This window comes from Myodes glareolus, chromosome 17 (genome assembly GCF_982192425.1).
Source record: "Myodes glareolus chromosome 17, mMyoGla1.1, whole genome shotgun sequence".
NCBI lineage: Eukaryota > Metazoa > Chordata > Mammalia > Rodentia > Cricetidae > Myodes > Myodes glareolus.
The window spans coordinates 35,208,268-35,230,586 of record NC_142042.1 but is presented as its reverse complement, the minus strand read 5'-3'; the positions used below and the strand labels follow the sequence as shown (position 1 = coordinate 35,230,586).

General features: G+C 50.4%; 1 protein-coding gene across 1 annotated transcript in view; it reads left to right on the top strand.

Annotated features, from left to right (window-relative positions):
• Bcar3 (BCAR3 adaptor protein, NSP family member) overlaps nt 1–22,319 on the top strand; it is a 106,758-nt gene that overhangs the window by 75,668 nt on the left and 8,771 nt on the right. Inside the window, exons 4-8 of the mRNA XM_087897610.1 lie at nt 7,886–8,014; nt 11,298–11,740; nt 14,338–14,441; nt 15,463–16,103; nt 21,083–21,198. Of these exons, the coding sequence (XP_087753736.1) occupies nt 7,886–8,014; nt 11,298–11,740; nt 14,338–14,441; nt 15,463–16,103; nt 21,083–21,198 (1,433 nt within the window). The remainder of the gene's footprint in view (nt 1–7,885; nt 8,015–11,297; nt 11,741–14,337; nt 14,442–15,462; nt 16,104–21,082; nt 21,199–22,319) is intronic.

The following is a 22,319-nucleotide window of genomic DNA, read 5'->3' as shown; positions in this document are numbered from 1 at the left end:
GGGTCTGGGCCCCTGGCCCTCGTGGATGCAAGCCCTAGGGGTTGCTTTGTATTAGAAGCCCATTAATTAGGGGTGAGACTGAAAGACATTTAGGATCTCATGTCTGCCTCAGCCTGGGTGCAATGGTGACGAAAATCGCTTGATATGAGTCCCGTGTCATTGTGGGTGGCAGGTTGTAGGACTGAAGTCAGGAGGCGGACAAATCATAGGCCGTGGCTACTACAGGTGTTTCAGAACAAGAATTGAATTGAATTGAAGCAAATCAGGGATTGTTCTGCATTAACAAAAGGTAGTAATGAGGTCAGAGGAGATGCCAGCGTCCAGCCATGAGTGAGCCTACCCAGATGGACCTCGGAGCCTGCCGCTCACTGTCAGGGCTGGAAATGGAGACCTGAACACATTCCACATGACTGCACTGGCCTTGTGCCTCCCAGCCCTGCTCCACCCAGCCTTCTGCACACTGAAGTAGATCTGATCGCTCTAAAGTGCCTTTGTGTACTTGGACCTTCCCAGGGAGAGGTTCTCTTTCTTTTTCTTTCTTTCTTTCTTTCTTTCTTTCTTTCTTTCTTTCTTTCTTTCTTTCTTTCTTTCTTCCTTCCTTCCTTCCTTCCTTCCTTCCTTCCTTCCTTCCTTCCTTCCTTTCTTTCTCCCTCCCTCCCTCCCTCCCTCTCTCCCTTCCTCTCTCTCTCCCTCTCTCCCTTCCTCTCTCTCTCCCTCCCTTCCTCCCTTCCTCTCTTTCTTTTTGTTTTGTTTATTTGTTTGTAATGACATTGTCCACGGAATAAAGAGCTGACCCTCAACCCCCAGTGCCAGGTCCCTGCATCTAATCCTTGTCTTTCTTAATTAAAACTGCTTTGGTCACAGTGAGGCCCAGCTTGTACTGGCTAAGTAGGGGATTTACTGTCTTCTATAAGGGTTTGTGCTTAGGGACTTGCAGGTTACAGGGAGACCAGTCTCCCTTCTGAGTGCTGATTTCATCCCCTTTGCCACATTGGTCCTTCTGGCATAAAAAGCATGGAGGTGAAGTAACTACCAGGCTCCAAGTCTCATGGCATTTTCTTCCAGAGTGGACGAGGGGCCCTCTTCCAGGCCAACCAGTGATGGCCAGAATGACTCCATACCATAAGCCTGGAGTGGGGGGTGGAACTGTCCTTGGGGATAGAGTTGGGGGATGGGCTGGAGGGTAGAGGTGGAGACACAGGTGTAGATCACATGCATTGCTACACCCTTGCAGGTTTCGGTTCTTTATGTCCCATTCCTAAACCTCTAGGCCACCAAACTCACACTAATTATCTCCCAGAGCTGGGATGCCCCACGTCTACCTCCCATTCTCTTCCAGTTTTGTCCTCGAGACGCAGTTCTTACACGCTGGCCCTCCCTTTCACCCCACCCAGTGCTCTGTGGAAACTGTCTGGAGAACAGCTCCAGGCCACAGTGTTTCTCATTTGGACACAGGAGAAACCCAAAGACAAAGAACTGGAGGAACTCACCCAGGCTGCAGAGGCGGGGATCGTATGGCAAGGCGGTTGGTCTGTCCCTAGAGCGTGGTGTTAGACTGTTGTGTGTGTGTGCGTGTGTGTGTGTGTGTATGTGCATGTGTGTGGTCTTCCCAGAGAATGTGCTCCTCTGGAGCCTCCATCCCCTGCTCATAGTCCCATGCCTGATCAGATTCCCAAGTGGTTCTGCCACAGGGGTGCCCCTGCCAGTTACTGGTGATTTGTACAACGTAAAATCCTATGGGAATTGAAACTGTCCTGACAGCCAGGGATACTCTTAAGCAAATCTTAATTAGAATGCAGATGCTGTCTTTCTCTGAGTCTCCTGCCTCCTTCACAGGAATGAATGTCTGGAGCATCTTCTGGGGGTTTCTGGCAGAGGCCTCCTGCCCTCCCTCAGCTGCTGGCTGAGGAACTCACATTGCCTGCATGTCCAGGCTCATTCTTGGGTTTGATTTGAAATGTAAGCTCCGGGGCTCATGCAGGAGATCCAGGGCTCAACTCTTCCCAGGCCGGTTGAGCTTTTTCTTCCTTGGAGAGCTGCTGAGACTGGGTTTCCACAGTCGTGGAGGACCCCAGTACATCCTTGGAGCTGGCTCTGAGCCTCCAAATCTGTTTTGTAACATTCCCTGGGCTCTGGTTATTCCGGCTCACCAAGACCAGACTTGTAAGGTGTGGGGGCTACAGAGCGCTCTTTGTACCGTTAGAGTGCGAGGCATGGTTTCCCCTGCCACGCTCAGCCAGCTAGATCAGTTCTGGCTGAGGAACTGGGCTATGGCAAACTGGCCGTGAGCGCTGTCGAGAGAGAGGGTTGGCAAAGCTTGAGGCAGGACCCTTTCCCTAGCTGCTTCCTTCCCAGACTCCAGCCTTTCTGAACCTCCTGCACCAGACCCCAGTATGAAGTCTGCTTATTTTCCAGATCTAGATTAATAGCATCTGGATGTCATTATCACAACAGCTAGCATTAGTGCTGATTCCCCTGCCAGAGTGTCTTCCAGGTCCTTACAGATGCCACTCATTGGGTCCCTACTAACATTATGTGGCATATTATCCCCACTCAGCAGTCAGGGAACCTAAGGCTCTACGAAGAACTAATGTCCCTTGTCCAAGACCACACAGCTGCTCAATATTAGTGGCCTCTGGATTGAGGTGGCCAACTGGCCCAAGTTCTTGAATGCTGCAACATCTGTTAACATCACGGTTACTAAGACACCAGTGGTAGAGCCATGTGTGATGGCGTATGCCCATAATCCCAGCACTTGGAAGGCATAGGCAAGAGGTACGGGCCTTCAAAGCCATCCTTAGCTACACAGTGAGTTCAAGACTGGCCTGGACCGCATTAATCTTGTCTTTCTCTTGTTTAAACAGCAACAACAAAATGTTAGTGATTTAGATTCCCCATGAAAGACATCCATCCATAGTGATTTATGAATTTTCTAGCCAGTCTTCAATCTAGCTGGACAACTGTGGGTCTCACTCACTCTGTCTCTCTGTTCCCACATCAGCTCTGCATCTTACCTCAGACGCTGGTGCTGATGGTGGGACTTGGGTGCTAATTTACACACGGGTCTGGGGTAGAGGGTAACCTTGACACAGGAGTTAAGAATTTCACTAAAAATCAGGCAGGCCGTCGAGTAGATGATACAGGTCCTGCCTGCCTCTGTCCTGTAGGATTATGGATGGTTTCAGCTCCTAGAATGAAGTCGGAGGTCTCATATAATGCTCTTGATCCAGAGTTGAGCTTCCTTTTGTTAGACGGTTGAGCCCTACATATCTGTGATTGGTGCCCATGAGAGTCAGAGCCTATACCAGGCTACCATCTCCTTCCTGCTCCAGACAAGATGGGGAGGAGTGCCCTGAGGTGCTGGCCTCCAGACATGGCATGGCTGCTGCACACATGAAGGACATGGCATGGTTGCTGACACATGAACCTATAGTGGCTATAGTTACCAACACAAGACCTGCACAAAATTAAACATGGAAGGCCAGCTGTGGTGAACATACCTTTAATCCCAGAACTCAGGAAACAGAGGAAGGTGGATCTTTGAGTTCAAGGCCAGTCTGGTCTACAGAGTGGATTCTAGGAATCCCGGGCTACACAGGAAACCCCCCCCCCTCTCTCTCTCTCTCTCACACACACACACACACATTTCAGAACAGAGGAAGGAGGGACTCTCAAGGCCTTATCCCTAGCTGAGGAGCTATTGACAGTTGGTGGCTGCCGAGGGAGAGAGTCTCTTTGTGAGTATGGCCACTGGTAGGTTCCCCAGGTTGCAGCGGATGACCCAGTACTCATGGGTGGGCACTAAGGACTCAGTGAGTAAACAGATAAGTAAAAAGGAGGACATGAAGTTGGCAGGGAAACTTAAATGTGATAGCAGGGTCCTGGGGAGACTTGGAGGGGGACAGTGAAGGACGGAAATGACCAAGATACATTGCGCCGCATACACACCTGAGAATGTCAAAGAATATATAAAAATAGAATATTTTAGAAGACTGTGAGAAACAGGGAAATCAGACTTGCCTTCTAGAATGAAATTTAGATTTGGTGGCTAGACAGGAGTTCGAGCCTGGAGAGAAAATTGCATGGTTGCAGTGGTGTAGTCATCTTGGGAGCGAGAACTGGCGCTTGCATTTTCTCACTGCTGCTTTCTGTCTGGGAGCAGAGTTCGAGGCCAGCCTGGGCTACCCAAGTGCTGTCTCCATCAACAAGCTGCATGAATTAGTATATACAACTAAACGGAAAGTGAAAGCTTTAGAGGGGACCCACTCCCTCATGTGGTGGCCTTGAGTGGCGATCCTGGGACATTCCTTCCTCAGTCTGAGAGAGATCACACAGGTTCCCTACAGCAGTGTACGACCCGGGTTTCAAAGTCTGGTCTCCACCTCAGTTATTAGGGAGGGTCCATGTCAACACTCTGCTTTTCTCTCCTCTCTGGGTGCCCCACGGCCTCCCCATCTCCTGGAGCATGCTATTACAGCCTGTTTGTGAGCACAGAGCAGTAATTAGGGACTTTCCTCTAAGGAGTCAGGACAAAAGTCACAGGAGCGCCAGCTGAATTTATAGTTTGGGTAGCAAGTAAGAGTGCTGTGTGCTTTCCGGGAAAACTCGCCTTGTAGCCAATGCCTAGAAGGGTAGGGAGGCGGACAGTGGTCTGGATGTTGGGGCCCCGGTGAGGAGAACCCAACAGCAAACAGGGGAATAGCTTTTTGGATGTGAGCAAATAAACTCTCCGAGATTATAGCAGAGCCGGCACTACGTGTTTACATCTTCTGTGTTGTCTCAGCTCCAACCTGGAAGGGAGCCCAGGGTACAGCACCAGGGCCTTGCGTGAGACTGCCTGTCTGGGTGGCTGAAGAGCGATTGCATTCACACTAGGGGTTAGGCTTCAGTACAGCCACCTTGAGGGGGAGCCCCCCAAACCATAGGCTTCATGAGACTTCACAGTAAAACCTGGGGACCAATTGTCCTCAAGTTGGTGTGTGGGCCCCATGGGTATCAGCGCCCCAGCTTTGTTCCAGCCTTCTGTGCTGGTGTTCCTAGCTACGGCTTCCCCCTCAGGGTCTAGGCTATTGTTGGGGTGCTGATTCTCATGCATCACCCCAGAGGTCCCTTTAGCTCTGTGACTCCATTGTCCTTGGCTCAGCCTCAGTGCAGCATCTTACGATGAGGAATGTGATGTTGGTATGAATGGTGGCGCCCACAGGTGAAATAAAACCGCCCACGACTGGAAGAAGAGAAAAATCCCCACCGCCAAGCGAAGCCGCAAAAGCCTCATTCTGGGATCTTTGTTCCTGTGGCTTTACAGAGTTCTTGAGGTGTTCAGGCCCTGCCTGAGGCTCTGCTCTGGGGAAAAGGTTGACAGAGTTTCTTTCCCATGAAACTTAGCATCCAGCAGGAGCTAAACAGATAATAGACGACCATCAGTTGACAGGCCGCCTTCTGTACATGAATCTTCAGATGTAGCCTTGCATAATTAATGCCAAGAGCTGCCAGTGCCAAACACCGCTGTGTGAAGCCCTTAAGCGTCCTAGACAGCCAGCCTTGCTCATCTTTGATATAAATTCCATTCACCAAAAGTCCCTCACCGGGCCTCATGGCTCACACCTCTAAGCCCAGCACTCTGGAGGCCTAAGCGGAAGCACCACTGTGATACAGAGGTCAGCCCGGATTATGTAGTGAGTTCTAGGCCAGCCTGGGTTACAGTGTGAGACCCAAACAAACCGAATGAACAGAACCACCTTTGAATGCTGTCCCATGGACCCGGGGGAGGAGGAGGATGGGGGAGATGAGGAGACATGAAGGTCCGCCCAAAAATTCACCCACATCTCTCTAGCCAGCATCACGAAGGCTGCACGCAGTAGATCCTAAATCTGATTTTGCGTCGCTTGGTGGGGGAATGTTTGGGGGACTCTCGCCTTCTTAAGCAGCGTGTGAGGAGTAATTCTGTGGTTCTTTGGGCATCTGGAGAACAAGCTGGGAAACTTGGGGCCTGGCCTTTCCCTTCCTGTATAACCTTCAAGGAGTGGTCCCGAAACCCATTTACTGTGCTTGCATAAGCAGGAGTGATTCTAAACCCAATCTGTCACCAGTGTCACTGCCTACAACTCTGCAGCCATTGCTGCACAATGCTCAAGGTATTTGGGGTGAAGGACCAGTTTTTCACTTAACAACAATAACAAAATATTCTTCGTTCGTGGTGTTTTAGCTAAGGTTTCTATTGCTGTGATCAAACACCATGACTGAGGTAACCTGCAGAGGAAAGGGCTTCCTTCAGCTTACACTTCTAGGTGACAGTCCCTCACGGAGGGAACTCAAACAGGGCAGGAGCCTGGAGGCAGGAGCTGATGCAGAGGCCAAAGAGGGGTGCTGCTTACTGGCTTCCTCATCATGGCTTGCTCATCCTGCTTTCTTGTAAAACCCAGGACCACCAGCTCAGAGGTGGCACCACCCACAATAGGCTAATCACATCAATCACCAATTAAGGAAATGCCCGACAGGCTTGCCTATATCCCAGTCTTATAGAGGCATGTATTTTCAGCTGGAGTTCCCTTCTCTCAGATGACTATAGCTTGTGTCAAGCTGATTAAAAACAAAACAAAACAAAAAAAAAACCAACTCTCTATCCCCCCAAAATAACTAACCAGCACTCTGGGTATAGTGGTTTATACCTGTAATCCCAGCACTTGAGAGGCTAAGGCAGGAGGATTATTAATTCAAGCCCAGCTACCGAGACAGCTTGTTTCAAACAAAGGGGACTGGGGAGATGGCTTAGTGGGTAAAGCTCCCGTGGTGCAGGCATGAGGACCAGAGTTTGAATTCTCAGAACTTCACAAAAACGTGTTGGTATGGCAACCAGTTCAGAGGGTAGAGACTGGGAATCCCTAGAGCCAGACTAACCAAACTAGTTTGGACTCTGAGTTCAGCCAGAGACCCTGCCTCAATATATAAGGTGGAGCTCAATCACAAAAGATGCTCAGTATCTACCTCAGGAACCTACATGCACACACATGTGCATCCATCCGCAAGGAAACTCAAGCATTCATATACACAGAACACAAGTAGAGAGTCATCTATAACTCCAGGGCTGGGAAGGTGGCGCTGCTGCTAAGAGTTCCCAGCACCCACATGGTGGCTCCTAACCATCTGTAACTCCAGTTCCAGAGGATCTGACGCCCTCGTCTGACCTCCAGGCATTGTATACATGTGATACACAGACAAAAATGCAGACGAAACACCCATGCAAATAAAAGCTTTTAAAAAAGAAATCTTTAAAATCATTTGAACAGTTAAGTATAACTCAGACATCTATTACTAGATTGAAGGGTAAAACTGCCCCCTCTGCTTAAAAACCTTTTATAAGCTCACTTAATTCTTGAACTGGAGTTTGCCTACAGCATAAAATAAAAATAAAAAGGAAAGAAAGAAAAGAAAAGAAAACCAGAGCCTTTGCTACCTGCCTCAAGAACTGTGCTTTGGGCTATCCTGGCCCTGGGGCCCAGGGTCAAAGGGCACTGGGGAACTGCTGTCCTTCCCAGCTCCTTGTTAGGGCAGTTATAAAAGAGAAGAGGAAGCTCCCACAGGAAGACAGCAGCCTGGTTGGGCTGTGTCCCTCTGTTCCTCACACCTCTTGCTTGGCTTAGTTGCTTTGAGAGCGAACGATTTCCCTACCAGAGCTCCATGCACAGGTGAAGATTTTATTCTCTACCTGCGGCTGCAGCTGGGGAAACAAAAGGGCATGGCTCATTGTAATCTGCCTCCAGCTCCCTTCTTGAAGGCAGCTTTGGGTCTCCACTGGTTTGGGCCAGCGAGGTGGTGGCCGCCTCTGGCTGGCTATGGCCTGGCCTGGTCCAGGGAAGGTGAGGTCACTGTGGACTCTGTGTTGCAGTTCTCCAAGGAGAGGCACATCATGGACAGGACCCCCGAGAGGCTGAAAAAGGAACTAGAAGAGGAGCTGCTGCTAAGCAGCGAGGACCTGCGCAGCCACGCCTGGTACCACGGCCGCATCCCGCGACAGGTATGCGCTCTTCTCTCCTTAGGCAATGTCGTACTGATGAGGCTGTTGGGTCCAGCCCACAGATCATAAAACTCTAGTACATATAGTGACTCAGCTTAGGCCTGGATCTAAAGAGACCTTGGGAAGAGCCAACAGTGGGATTCTAAATGCATTTCCAGTTCCAGAGGGAAGGCCAGAGCTCCTGGGATCTACATACATGTGGGCCGGAGGCTGCAGCAGCAGTACCGGCTGCCAGAAGTAGGTGGAAGGCTAGGGTTCAGATAATTAAGCTCTCGGCCCAATGGCTAGAGCTTCCTATCACTTGGACTCTTTTTGTGAAGGCAGTGACTTACCTCAGATGACCAGGCAGGTGGCACAGACTGACAAGGTCACCTCTGCTCCAGATGGGTCAGCAAGTGTTCATTGTCTCTGTTTCTTCTCTCCTGGGTCCTGTGATCCAAGGATTGGGAGGAAAAGGGATTATCCCAGGGACCATAGCTCCATGGCCCAGGATGTCTTTCATGTGGTTGTCATCAATAACTTTTTAATAGTATATGAATTGAAAAATAGACTTAAGTTTGCATAATTGAAGTGTACATTTACCCATGAGTTTTTATTGTAAGTGTAATCTGGCCAATCATTAGCCCGGGACAACAGGCTAGGAAATGAATGTCCAAGTCTACACTGGTGGCATGCAAATATTGTCTTTGGTGTAACAGATTTCACCTTTTAAAATTGTTACATTTATTCATTTAGTGTGTGTGTGTGTGTGTGTGTGTGTGTGTATGTGAGTGTGCCTTAGCACACATGTGGAGATCAGAAGACAACTTGTGGGAATTCTCTCTTCCCACCATGTAAGTTCCAGGGATCTAAACTCAAGCCATGAAGCTTGGCAGCAAGTACCTTTACCTTCTAAGCCATCTTGCCAGCCCAAATTTATTTATTTATTTTTTCCTAGACAGGATTTCTCTGTGCAGCCCTGGTTGTCCTAGAACTCTGTAGACGAGACTTGGCCTTGAACTCACAGAGATCCACCTGCCTCTGCCTCCCTAGTGCTGGGTTTAAAGGTGAGCACCACCACTGCCCAGTTTAGTTCCAAATTTCTTAACACTATCAAATAAATAATTCTTATTCTGATTTTTATTTTTTTTGTGTGTGTGTGTATGTGCACAATCTTAAAATTGATTGCAGAGGGGGCTGAAGAGATGGTTTGGTGGTTAAGAGCACTGACCTCTCTTACAGAGGACCTGGGTTCAATTCCCAGCACCCACATGGCAGTTCACAGCTGTCTGTGACTCCAGTTCCAGGGGACCTGATACCAATGCACATAAAATTAAAAAAAGGAAAAATTTAAAAATTGAGTGTAGAAAATTCAGATAAGAAAAAAAAGAAAATTCAGCTCTTGTCCCTAATTGTCTCCCCTGGAAATAGTCTTTATGAATATTTTGGTGTATATCTCCCCAGACCTCCTCAATCAAGTAGGGGATCTTCCTGCTTTCCATGGCCCACTTTCCTCACTTAATGATGTGGCCTGGGAATTCACTCCGGCTGTAAAACATCCCCCTGCGCCAGTGCACATGCCCATCACACACCTGCGTCACAATGTATTGGGTACTTAGAGCGTTTCTAGCAGTCTGACCAGCATCCTGGAAGATAACTACCATGTTCAGACCTATAATTCTTCCTACTGGCTCGATTCTGGGAAATGGAATTTCTATGTGAAAATATATTTTAAGGCAAAGATGCAATTTTAAAGTAACCATGGTAGCATACTATTCTGAGCTCGCAGAAGTATAGCATCACTTGGGTGCTAGAATATCCTAGAAAAAAAATTGCCATCGCTGCTGTCCTTCTTAGTGTGCCAGGGGGATGAACTCTCAGTAATGTGTCATCCTGGACCAGTAGCAATGATAACAGTATGCCAGCGTTCTATCCCTTTGACACTTTCAGCCCCTCTCTAGGCAATAGCATTATCTATATCTCATAGATGATGTAACTGAGCCACAAAGAGCTTATGTAATTTGTCTAGTGACACATCCAGGACAGAATGTAAACCTTGGTGTCAGGCTCTGAAATGACTGACACAGTAGAGGTCTCTGCTGTAAACATCACCATCATAGTGGTTACCTATGTGGGGGCATCCATGGTGTTACAAGCATGGTGCTACTGTTTTAAATATTTTATATATGCAAATGTATTATCTTTACAATAACTTTGTGAGATGAGGGAGCCTCCTAGCAAGTCCAGAACTCACATGTGACATTTATCTGACTATGTCATCCTGGGGCTCACCCTGCTGTGCAGATGGGAATCTTAGGATAATGTCTAAGGACCAAAACAGCCTCCTGCTCCTCCTCCCTTCCTGCTTAGAAGGAGAATCAGACCCACAGGGCACATACTCTCCTTTCTTCCTGCTGGTTTACATTCTTCAAGTCTGTGTTAATGTCATATTCTTGTGACATCTTCCTGACCACTCTCATTTAAAAGATAACCTTCCCAAGCACCCTTTCTCCCTCCCGAAGTTTTCTTTTCCTTCACCACATCTGACATATTCCAGTGACTGTCCTGAGATGGGAGTGGCTACAGCACACATAGAAAGTCCCTGAAGAAGGACACTTAGTCACTACTGTGTCCCCTAAACCTGCAGGCAGTAGCGCTGGGCCCATAGAGGATGGGCAATAAATAGTTTGGGTGTTACATTTTTGAGAGAGGGCTGACCTCCAGCGTATTGTGTGTCCCGGGCTGGCCTCAAGCTGACAATCCTGTTTTAGCCTCCTGAGCACTGGGCTTACAGTTGTGCATGGCCTTACCCAGCTAGTAAATACCTCTGGAGTGTGACATTTAACAAACTAGAGACTTGACCACAGTGGGAGTGCTAGGAGATGACTCAGCAGATAAAACAGTCATCTCGTAGCACAAGGATCAATCCCCAGAATCCACATAAAAAGGGGAGAGGGAGGGAGGGGAGAGAGACAGAGAGGAAGAGAGAGAGAGAGATGGAGAGACAGAGAAAAAAAAAAGAAGAAAAGCCAGGTGTGGTAACACAGGCAATGAGGAGGCAGAGAGAGGCAGATTCCTGGCTTGCTGGCCTAGTGAGACTACCTGGAAAGGTTCCAAGCCAGTGGGAGGCCCTGCCTCAATAAAAAAAAAGGGGGGGGGGAGTTGTGTCTAAAGCTTGACACCCAAGGTCTCTGCGTGGATGCACACACATGTGCACACACACACACACAAAGTCTGACTTCTGCTAAACTCTTGAGAGAATAGGTTTGCTTTTCCTGCTCCTCATTCACAATTCTGTCTACAGGTTTCTGAAAACCTGGTGCAGCGAGATGGTGACTTTCTGGTTCGCGACTCCCTGTCTAGCCCAGGAAACTTTGTCCTGACCTGTCAGTGGAAGAACCTTGCTCAGCACTTTAAGATCAACCGGACTGTTCTGAGGCTCAGCGAGGCCTACAGTCGCGTGCAGTACCAGTTTGAGATGGAGAGCTTTGACTCCATCCCTGGGCTGGTGCGCTGCTACGTGGGCAACCGGCGGCCCATCTCCCAGCAGAGCGGTGCCATCATCTTCCAGCCCATCAACAGGACAGTGCCCCTCTGGTGTCTGGAGGAGCGCTATGGCACCTCACCAGGCTGCAGCCGGGAGGGCAGCTTTACTGACGGGAGGCCAGATGTGGCTAAGAGACTGAGCCTCACCACCACCGGTAGCATCCAGGCTAGGGAAAGCTTGTCCCGGGGAAACCTGCTCAGGTAGGTCTGAGGGGTGCTGGGGGCCCAGTGTAGGCCAAGGTGTTGAGGATACTGCTACCCTCAGTGTGAGTGGAGAGTGTTACGAGGTGTGCGTGATTAGTTCCCAGTTAAAGTGCATGAAAAGCCAATGGTGGAGCCGGGTGTGTCATGCACGCCTATCACCTCTGGGCTTCGAGGCTGAAGGGGGGAGATTGCCCCGAGTTCAAGGCCTTCCTAGATTACAGAATGAGACCCCATTTCAAAAACAAAAACAGCAACCAAAGTCACAGGGGCTGAGCAGGAGGCAGGCTGACCTGAAGGTATGGGGATGTTTGGGGGACACTGCAAAAAAGAGGGGGGGATAGTCAAGGGCCAGAGGAGCCTGAAGGGTTGATGGCTCAGTCTAGAACAGAGGGGCTATGTAAAGAAGGGATGGCGTAGGCGTTTGGCAGACTAAGGTGATACAAAAGCTTGGTATGTTGAACAAAAATCCTAAGCTAAAACTGGGCAGCACTAGGCACAAGCCGAGGAGAGACTAAATGAAGCAAGCAAGTCGGAGTGGGTTTCAGGAGGGGCCCAGGCTGAAAGAGAGGATGAGAGAGAGAGAAGCTAGGCTTCTAGGGTCTTGGGGGTTGGAGGAAGACAGAGAAGACCACCTCGGCAATATAGCAGTGACTCTGGGGAAGGGGGTGTGTCTCGGAGGAAAAAGTCATTTCATCTGAGGAGGGACCACGGCCATGCCGGTGTCAGCATCCAGCAGGGGTCAGTGTTGAGGACTCGGAACTGAGAGCCTGGAAAAGGGTTGGCTTGGAGAGGGACCTGAAGGACTGAGGTGGGGAGGGAGGAAACTGTACCCTGTGCCCCTGGGAATGAAGAGAACCATTCAGAGAACAGGACAGGAAAAGGCTGAGAGGCGAGCTCTATGTTTGTACGGTTCTGGCTTCCAGAGCTGAGAATCCTTCACAGATCCAACTGCCAGAGTGGGAGGAACCAAGATGAGATGTAGACTGACCCCCAGCCCCTGTGCCCCCACTCCTGGCTTCTGAGCTCCCATGTGTAAGTGAACGTGTCCGTTCTCCTCTCTGCTCTTCTCTGTCTGGGCCAGGCGAAAATATAAACTATAATTTCTTTACGGCAAAAACGCCTCATGAAATCCAGGACTATGTGAGGAACAGAAATTACAGCTGTGCTCCCTGGTTCACGTTAGTCAGCATCTGACTCAGGACCTGTGGCTCCGGGCTGGCTCCATGTGGCTGCCGATGCAACCCCTATGCAACCCCTATGCAACCCCGGACAGAGACCTTCTCTGGGACTCCCTTTCTCCATCGGGAAGCATGGGACTTGTGTGGGTTTAACCGGTGAAGGAAACGGAAAGTGTTTACTTACAGTAAGCGCTAATGTTCCTGGTATCTGCAGGGGAGGCAAAAGTCAGACTTGGGCGTAAGCAGGGCGTTAAGGATGACATCGGAGATGCTCTTCTGTTGTTCTCTGGAATGTAGAGGCGCTGCTACACCTTCCCACAGGCGGCAGCCCGCACACTCCAGGTGGAGGAAGGGCGACCTCAACATGACCGGTGGCCTTAATGAACTTGTCACCCCTACCCTGCTGCCCTTCGGCGACTTCCCCACGTCAGCTTTGGCCCACTGCCGCCGCCTGCTCTGACGCTGGGCATGCAGCCTCAGGCTCTGGGCAAAGGTGTGCCTTCGCGGGCAGGTTACATTCCACTCGGCCAGCTGTTCTGGGCCCCTGGAATCTGATCGGTTGATCACAGTGGACGTGGCTCAAATATCATTTCTCAGGAACCACTTCCTTTTGGAATTTGCCCCGTCTTGACTTACTTATCTTTGAGAGGTTGCTGGAAGTTTGTTTTGTTTTGTTTCTCAAAGGTAGGGAAGATCTGGTTTGTGTGAGATGGGGATGGAGGGGCAGGGAGGTGGGGGAACCGGTTCACTGCAGCCTGGCTGGTCCTGTGTCTCTCTTCCCCCATTGAGAGCATCCAGTCTGCTTGCCCCTGTGTGGTTGTGCACTGTGCCTCCCAGCTGCCATTTGGCGACCGTGCCTGCCACTTTGCTTCTAGCTCAGCAGTTGGAGGTCACCTGTGGGTGCTTCAGGCACAGAGTCAGGAAGATAGGTGCGGCAGCCACCCCCTGGGATCTGCAGATTACTAGGGTGGGAGGGGGTAGGGAGGAGGGAGTGCTGATCTGTGCATAGCCATGGAGTGACCTCCAGCTTCCGTCCAGCTGACATTGGTCCATGGTGGAAAAGTCATGTTAGTTAAATAAGCCATCCCCCCAGAGAGTGAGAATCATCTTAAGCATTTTTGAAAAGTACACACTCCCATTCATCAGATCCCTCTCCATCCCCCAGGGGGCTGCGACCCTTGCACCCTGCTCTGTTCAACAGGATGGAAGGCTTGAGGAGGCCCCCCAGGACCCAGCTGCCTTGGCCCTGGGGACTCAGCACACCCCGTCAGTTTCTCCTCCTTGTAGCCTTTTCTTTGCTGTGAAGGGTATGCGCCGCACTCATTCTGGGAGATTTCTTTCCTTAAATTTCCGTGACGTTGCCTACTGAAGGCTTTACTACTTAATGACACGTCTGTGCCTGGTCTTTGGCTTCAGGAATAAAGAGAAGAGTGGCAGCCAGCCCGCCTGCCTGGATCACGTGCAGGACAGGAGGGCCTTAGCCCTCAAAGCCCACCAGTCGGAGAGCCACCTGCCCATAGGTAGGTGTGGGGAGCCTCAGGGACGGGGGTGGGAGTGTGGCCCTGCTTGCCAGTGTGCTTTTCCTGCCTGAACAAGCCACAGGCTTTGAGGACTCCATACCTGCAGCCTGGAGGGGAGGTTAGCAGAGCTGCCTGGTTGTAGTCCCTGAATGCTCTATCAGTCAAGGATTTAAATCCCATAACCAGCCTTCAAAGTGGGCAGTTATCCTCATTTTGCAGCGGAGGAAACTAATGTATTAAGGAGGAGGGTCACCTAGCATTTTGCACCCTGGTTTTCATCCTTTTGATAAGTGGTGGGCATCATGACAGAAAAGTGCACCCCTTAGTGTCCCCCATCCCCTACCCTGTATAGCAATGGCTCAGTTGCTCCTGGGGATGCTAATGAAGAGTTGTTCACCCACAGACACACTGCTGCTTCTCTGTGCTCTTTTCATGATGGGGGGGGGTGGGACTTGGGAAAGGCAAAGCATTCAGTGTTAGTGGGACGGCTTTTCATTTCTTTTCTATGTAACCTCCCATGGGACCACAGAGTGATGCTTCCTAGTGCCCCTTTGTAAACTTCTCTGTGCGTCTTCTCTCAGCATGTCTGTCTACCCTCCCCGCCTCTCTTGCTCCCTCAGTGAATCCTGACTGAGATCCACCAGACTTGGAGAGTGACTCAGAACCCTTAAGGCTCCGTGGCTGGAGACTTCTGTTCCTTAGTGCAGGATTGTGTCATTCACTGCCCAAGACATGTTTTCCTGTTCTGACTGTCCCAACCTGCTGTGACCATAAAATGGTTTTACAGCCCAGCCCCTGGGGTTTAGAATCCGTCCCGAGTGTGAGGTGGAGCCAGCAGAGCCTTCACCGTGTTCTGGACAGCCACAGAGCAGACCTACTGGGAGAAAGTCCACCAGTGTGTCCTTTGTGGCTGAGAGGGGAGCCCAAGGGCAAGGAGGGAGAGCTGGGAACCACCACTCCCTCTCTGCTCCCTCCTCTCCAGACAACTGAGCTTTCTTTGCCCTTCTTTTTCCCTCCGCAGGCTGCAAGCTGCCCCCTCAGTCTCCAGGTATGGACACAAGCCCTTGCCCCAGCTCTCCTGTGTTCAGGACTGGCAGCGAGCCCACCCTGAGTCCTGCACTGGTCCGACGATTCTCTTCAGACACTAGGGGAGGAGGGGAGGCCCTGCGGGGATCAGACAGTCAGCTGTGCCCCAAGCCACCCCCAAAGCCCTGCAAGGTGCCCTTCCTCAAGGTTCCCCCGTCTCCGTCAGCCTGGCTCAACTCCGAGGCCAACTATTGTGAACTGAACCCTGCTTTCGCTGTGGGCTGTGACAGGGGAGCCAAGCTTCCCTCACACGAGGAGCTGCTGACAGTCAAACAGAATGGGGCATCAGGTCCCCGGAACTCTGGCATCAACTACTTGATCCTCGATGGGGACGACCAAGCGAGACCTTGGGATCCACCGGCGGCACAGACGGACGAGGGTCAGGAGGACAAGACGACGTTTGTGCCACCTCTCACAGAAACCGTGTCGTCATTCAGACCCAATGACTTTGAGTCCAAGCTCCTTCCTCCGGAGAACAAGCCCCTGGAAACGGCCATGCTGAAGCGTGCAAAAGAAGTGTTCACCAACAACGACGCCAGGGTCATCGCGCAGCACATGCTGAGTGTGGACTGCAAGGTTAGTTAGTGTTCTGGGGTTGGCCCCTTCCCCTGGTGGCGGAAGGCTTGTAAGGGGATCTGCCTGGCTGTACTTTCCTCATTGGCTAGGTACTTTGTCATAGGGAAAAGCCAGAGGGTAATGCAGGTGTGGAGATTTACTTACAGGGTGGGAACCACCAGCAGGACAACCTTTGCCCAGCAGGAAGCTGGTAAACTTCACCTTGGACAGAGGGAAGGCAGAGGGAAGGCAGGCCTGTCCCTGACCCCGTCTGCTGATAACAAGATTTGTGACGACACCTCTCCTCCTACTACCTGGTGCTTGGTTAAAAATTCCTCAGGCCAGTCAGAACTGAACAGCTGGGGCCCAAGGACTATAGCTGAAAGCCTGGTTTGGGGAGTTGCAGGGCCCTGGCTATTTTATTCTAGTATGCATTAAACTTACCCATGTGCCATATTTATTTTATTATTGACATGACCTCTAGGATAATTATCTTCAACTGGATCTTTTTTATTTTTTTTACAAGAATTCTTTAAGTTAGAAAAATTGTAAAATGAAGATTAGAAGAAAAGATAAAAAAATCATACAAACTCAGCTCAGCAGGTAGGCTGGCTGCCAAGACACGACCTGAATACAGTCCCCAAAATCTATCTACACAGTGGAAAGAGAGGACCAAGTCCTGCAAGTTGACTTCTGAGCTACACAAACAACATGGCATACACACACACACACACACACACACACACACAGAGAGAGAGAGAGAGAGAGAGAGAGATATCTCAGGCTGGAGAGATAAGTCAGTGGTTAAGAACACTGGCCACTCTTCCAGAAGACCCTAATTTGATTCCCAGAACCCACATGGCAGCTCATAGCATATTTAACTCCAGGTCCAGGGGTCTTACTCTCTCTTCTGGTGTCTGGGCACCAGTCACACATGTACTGTACAGACATACATGCAAGAAAAAGATCCATGCACATAAAATAAAATAAAAAATTAAAAACTCATTTAAAAAGTCCAGGTTCCTATGACCGCCACTGACAGCACTTGGCATGTGGCATGCCAGGCCTGCCGGCTTTGTAACACTTGCTTATCACATACAGATACGATCTCAAGCCTGTGGCTCTCATTCCAGGGTACACATTTTCATCATCTTCATTTCTTATAGTGGCTTTTGCTTCAGGAGCAGTGACCTGTGTTCATAAGCTCTCAGTCTCTCCGACAGTGGGCATCTGGGGTTGACCCACCTTTTCAGTATACAGTAGCTGACACTTGGGCATCTGAGTGACAGCTAAGGCCTCAGTGAAATGTGAAGTCCGATTTCATTCAGTTCAGAGAAGGCCACGAGTTTCAAAGGTTAGGATGTGTCCAAGAGCTGGATTTTCCTTCCTGTGTCAGGAATCGGGGTTGGAAATCTAATTTCCTAGCAATCCCCCAGGGAGTTCTGGAGCTGATAAGGGGCTCCCAAAAATAACCCAAAGGACCGCTAAATAACTGCTGACTATCCTGGGTAGAAAAAGCCCCTTGTCCTGAATCCAGGACAGGAAAAGTAACTAGTTGACTAGTGTAAGTTAGTGCCCATAGTTGAGGGAGTCATCCACGCTGGTAGAGGAAGGAGCGGGTGTCCCCACTAAGCAAGCCCCAACAGGAGAGCCGAGAAACTGGATGGCTATGAAAGAGCAGGATTTGTTGACTTCATTAGCTGGGCATCCTTGAGCAGAACGCACAGGTGGGTAGATAATTCATCATATCAGATCCTTGCCTGGTGTCCCGTGGCAAGAGGACTGAGAATTTCTGTCCCAGCAAGTCAACCATGCTGGGCCTGAGTGTTCAACACCATATCAGTGGGCCAGAGGTGAATGAAATTCCTATCTAGTGTGAGCCTGCTTGCCCCCCAACTCCTAGGAGGGAGCTCCTTGTGCACACAGGGTTCTGTGTTTACAGAACAGCTCTTTTCCTGGGGGTAGTCAGCCCGTGAGTGTCTGTGAGGGCTTGAATGTCTAGGGGGAGGAAAAGGGGAGGTGCCTGCCCATGCTCCACAGGTCTGGAACCTTCCCACTGCTTTGTACAGCCGAAGAGAGAGCCTAAGTCTGACGTCACCAGACAAGTATGCAGCCCTCCTCCTCTCCTGTCCTGTGCACTTTGTCCTTCTGATGGGCCTCCTCCCTTGTCTTCAGGCTTCCTGGGAGTCCCCAGCAAGCAAGGAGAAACCAGCCTAGACTGCTCACCCTAGCCTCACGGGCAAGGCTGCAGTCAGCCCTCCCTGTATTTCCCTCCACCACCCATGCCTTGCTTTTCCCCTCTTCCCCAGAACTACCAGGCACAGCCAGTGCTTCCAAGAGAAAAACTGTTTCCCACCCCAAATGTAGCAGCAACGAGATGGAGCCATCCAGGAGCCAAAAGCAGGCCGGAAGCCGCATCTGGGTCCCATGTGCCCATTCCCACCCCGACACGTAGTTCAGGCACAGCTGCTTATTAAGGGCATCGGGACAGTGGGTGGTTCTGAGCACACAGGAAGCTGGAGCCCATCGATGCCCAGCACCCCAACTCCTGGGCCCCTCCCACCTGCAGATGGGCATTGCTGCTTTCCTCACTTGCCCTGGGGAAGCACAGCCACTCCTCCACCTACTGTCTTTGAACGTGGAGTGGAGTACCACTACCCAGGGGTCAGTGAAGGCTGCGGTAATATATGTGAAGCCCGCACACGTTGCCGGGCCAGAGCAAGCACTAAGTGTTGGTCAGTGTTCCATATCCAGCCTTGACTGAGCACCTGCTGTCGCCTCTATCCAGGATGGAAGGTCCAATGGGAAAGGGATACAAGAGCTTGGTCTGCAGCAGGGCTGGGAAGTGCTCTGTGTGGGAGTGGGGGACGTCCGAGGTCAGCTGAGAGCTAGCAATCAGGGCCAGCTGATTTAGAAGACAGATTTAGAAGGCTGAAGAGTTGGCAAGGTGAATGCAGACAGTGTCTTGTAGGTGGCTATGAGGTGCATGTGCCAGGATTTCTGTCAAAAGCCATGGCGGGAGAGAGATTATTTCTAGATCAAAGAAGGAGGGCAGGTTAGGAAGGGCCTGACTGCCTTTCCTGGTGTGTAAGCTTCTCCTTCTGGGCTCATACAGGATCTTGCTGTTATAGCACTTTACAATCAAGTTAGGCAAGCAAACCTATGAGTATGTGGGTGCAGGTCTGCGTCCTCTGCCGTGGACAGCGGAGCCAGCACGGCTAGGGATTGGCCTGGCAGTGTGATTGTACTTTAGGCCTCTTGGTAGCCAAGAAGAGGGCCAGGCCAGGTACCCTCCAGGGCTCCTGCACACTGCACTGGCCTCGAAGCAGTGGAGTGTAGAGAAATGGGTCCAGAGGCTTCACTAAGTGGTGACAAGGAGGACTTAGAGGGCAGAAGGGAGACTTCTGCATCCTGCCCTGCCAAGGTAGGGTCAGCCCACAGTAAACACCGCCTCCTCCCCATGTAATATATAATAATATAATCGCCAGAGGATTTAACCTTGGCCTGCATGTGACACGTGAGCTCCACATCCCGCAGTCCTCCAGCGCGTGGGCCTGGAAAGCACCTGATGGCGGCCGACTTACTTAAGTCAGAAGGGAGGCATCTAGCTCTCCAGGAACCCCCAGAATTCCTGCTACTGCTTCTAGAAGAAAACTGCCAGTGGTGAGCCCTTCGGCCTTGTTACGTAGAAGGTGTGGGTTACAGGGCACCCCACAGAGGCACTGCTTGCGTACCTGGAGTGATCACCATAGAGGCCAGTCTACCAGGTGAAACACAAGAACCATCCTGTGCCAGCGATGTGCCCAGACTTGGTTAGGTTCCCGAGTCCCAGGGTCACACTGCAGTTTGTCCCTAAGCTCTCGTGGCCCCAATTTAGGGACATACTGAGTCTACTGTCACACTTCACGATGTGTACTAACTAGGAATGGTCAGGTCTCGTATCCAATTCCATTAAACCGCTGGTTACACACATCAGAAACGAGCTGGTAAAAAACACACGGTAAGAAACAGAAAGAACAAATTTAATCAATGAAGAAAAAAGAAAAGGATTGGTTTGGGATGAGAGCTGGCTCGGACAAAGCCAAGATTTCCTTTCAGGGAAACCTCTCTGGAGGAGACGTGGGTGTGTGGGTTTCAAATCACCACATATGTTTGTAATGGTTTCCAGCCATAAGGTGCACTTACTGCACCCAGGAGAGGCGTAATTAAGGGCAATAGCAGCCAGCTGTGGCTGTTAAGTGAGACCATGAATGGCAAAGCCCAGAGCAGAGGGGAGCTTGGAGCGCACTCTGCTTTTCCACTGAAGAGACTGGTAGGCTCCACACGCGTGCAGCCTTGCTGTTGGCAGCAAAATGTCTCTCCAGGATCCAGCCTGTGTCAGCCCAGGGCTCGAACGAATGATTAATTCCCTGGCTGGGTATGAATGCATGCCAGATTTGCAGGTTGTAGAGACCATTTGGGAGTTTCTTCAGTACTTTGCCCACTAAGCAAGGGAATGTGTGTGTGTTCATGTGTGAGGTAGTACACATGGGAGGAGACATTAGCACATGTCAGTGTGTGGAGGTCAGAGGACAACCTCAGGAGTCCTGAGCAGCTAGCCACCTTGTTGTTTGAGAGACAGTCTCTTACATGGACCTGGGGCTTGCAAATTAGGTTAGGCTGACTGGCTGGTGAGCCCCAGGGATCCACCTTTCTCTTCCTCCTGAGTGCTGAAGATTGAGCCCATTCCACCATGCTTGGCTTTTTACAAGGGTGCTAGTAATCAAACAGTTCTCAGACTCGTACAACAAGCACTTTACGGACCAAGCTATTTTATCAGTCCCGCTCCCAGCTTTATATCGTATTATATGTATTAAGATTGTGCTGTCACTCAAAGAAATATAAGCGCATTCTGTCCACAGCCACAGAATTCCGTGGACTGTATTTCTTTCCTCGTGCTAAATTAACACTGGGGCCAACCCACTTCCTGATCTAGCGAATTTCTACTTGGCTCCTGACAGGTTGCTAGGATACTAGAAGTCTCTGAAGACATGAAGAGGAGCATGGGTGTGAGCTCAGGACTGGAACTCATTACCTTGCCTCATGGACGCCAGCTGCGCCTGGACATTATAGAAAGGTGAGCACGCCGTCTCTGCATCTCCCATACTTTCAGCCCCTTGCACATATCTGTGCAGCAGGGTGCAGAGGGAGAGAGGAGTCGCATCAGCCTGTCCTGGAGTCATGTTACTTCAGGGTCCGCACGGCTCTTCTCAAGCCTGAGCTACAGAATACCTGAAGAGCAGACAGTGCAGCGGGAGTCTGGGGCTTCGCACTGTCCTGGCCCCGTTTCTGTGGGTGGCAGGAGAATGGCTCTGAAGCTGTGGCATGGCTGCAGCTGGGAGACTATACCTGCTGTGCTCTACCTCTCACGAGCATCTGTGGCTCTGAAACTTAAGAGCTCTTGATGAACTAGGCAAGACTAGGGAAGACTGAGAATGGGTTCTGACCTCTTTCTGTAAGGGGTGGACAGGAGGACTATGGATCCTAGGGCTCGGAGACAAAACCACGCTGCCATTTTCAGAAACACTACAACCCCAGGGTAGTTTCCCTTTTTGTTGCTGTACTAAATTACCTTGGCAAATACATCCTAAGAAAGGGTTTATTTAGATTCACAGTCTCTCCGGTGGGGAAGCAGAGACAGTAGGACCTTGTGTTCATGGTCAGGAAGCAAACAATTGAGTACAAGCTGCTGCTCCGTGTCCCCCATTTATCCAGTGCAGGGTTCCCAACTGGGGGGCACTGCCACCCACAGTGGCATGTCTTCCTACCTCAGCTATAACCCCCCCAAGAGGCCCATCTACCAGTCCAGCCCATTTGAGATTCTCTCAAATTGACAGTACTGACCAACAACACACCAGGTGTCCATTAAAATGCACACATGCCTATAATCTCAGTACCTGGGAGGCCGAGGCAGGAGGATCAAGGCCAGCCCAAGTTACATAATAAAGACTTTTCTCAAACAAAAAAATAAAACAAAAACATGCTCTTGAACATGGAATGCTTAGAGATGAGACATGATTTTAAGAAGCACAAGACTAAATTTTCATATGACCACAAAAACAGGCCTTTTATACTCACACACACACACACACGCACACGCACGCACACATACATGCATGCACCCACTATTGTGCAAACTCTTCCAGTAGCCATGATTGACTGCTATGGCTTCCATGATATTCTTGGGCACGGCCCTGA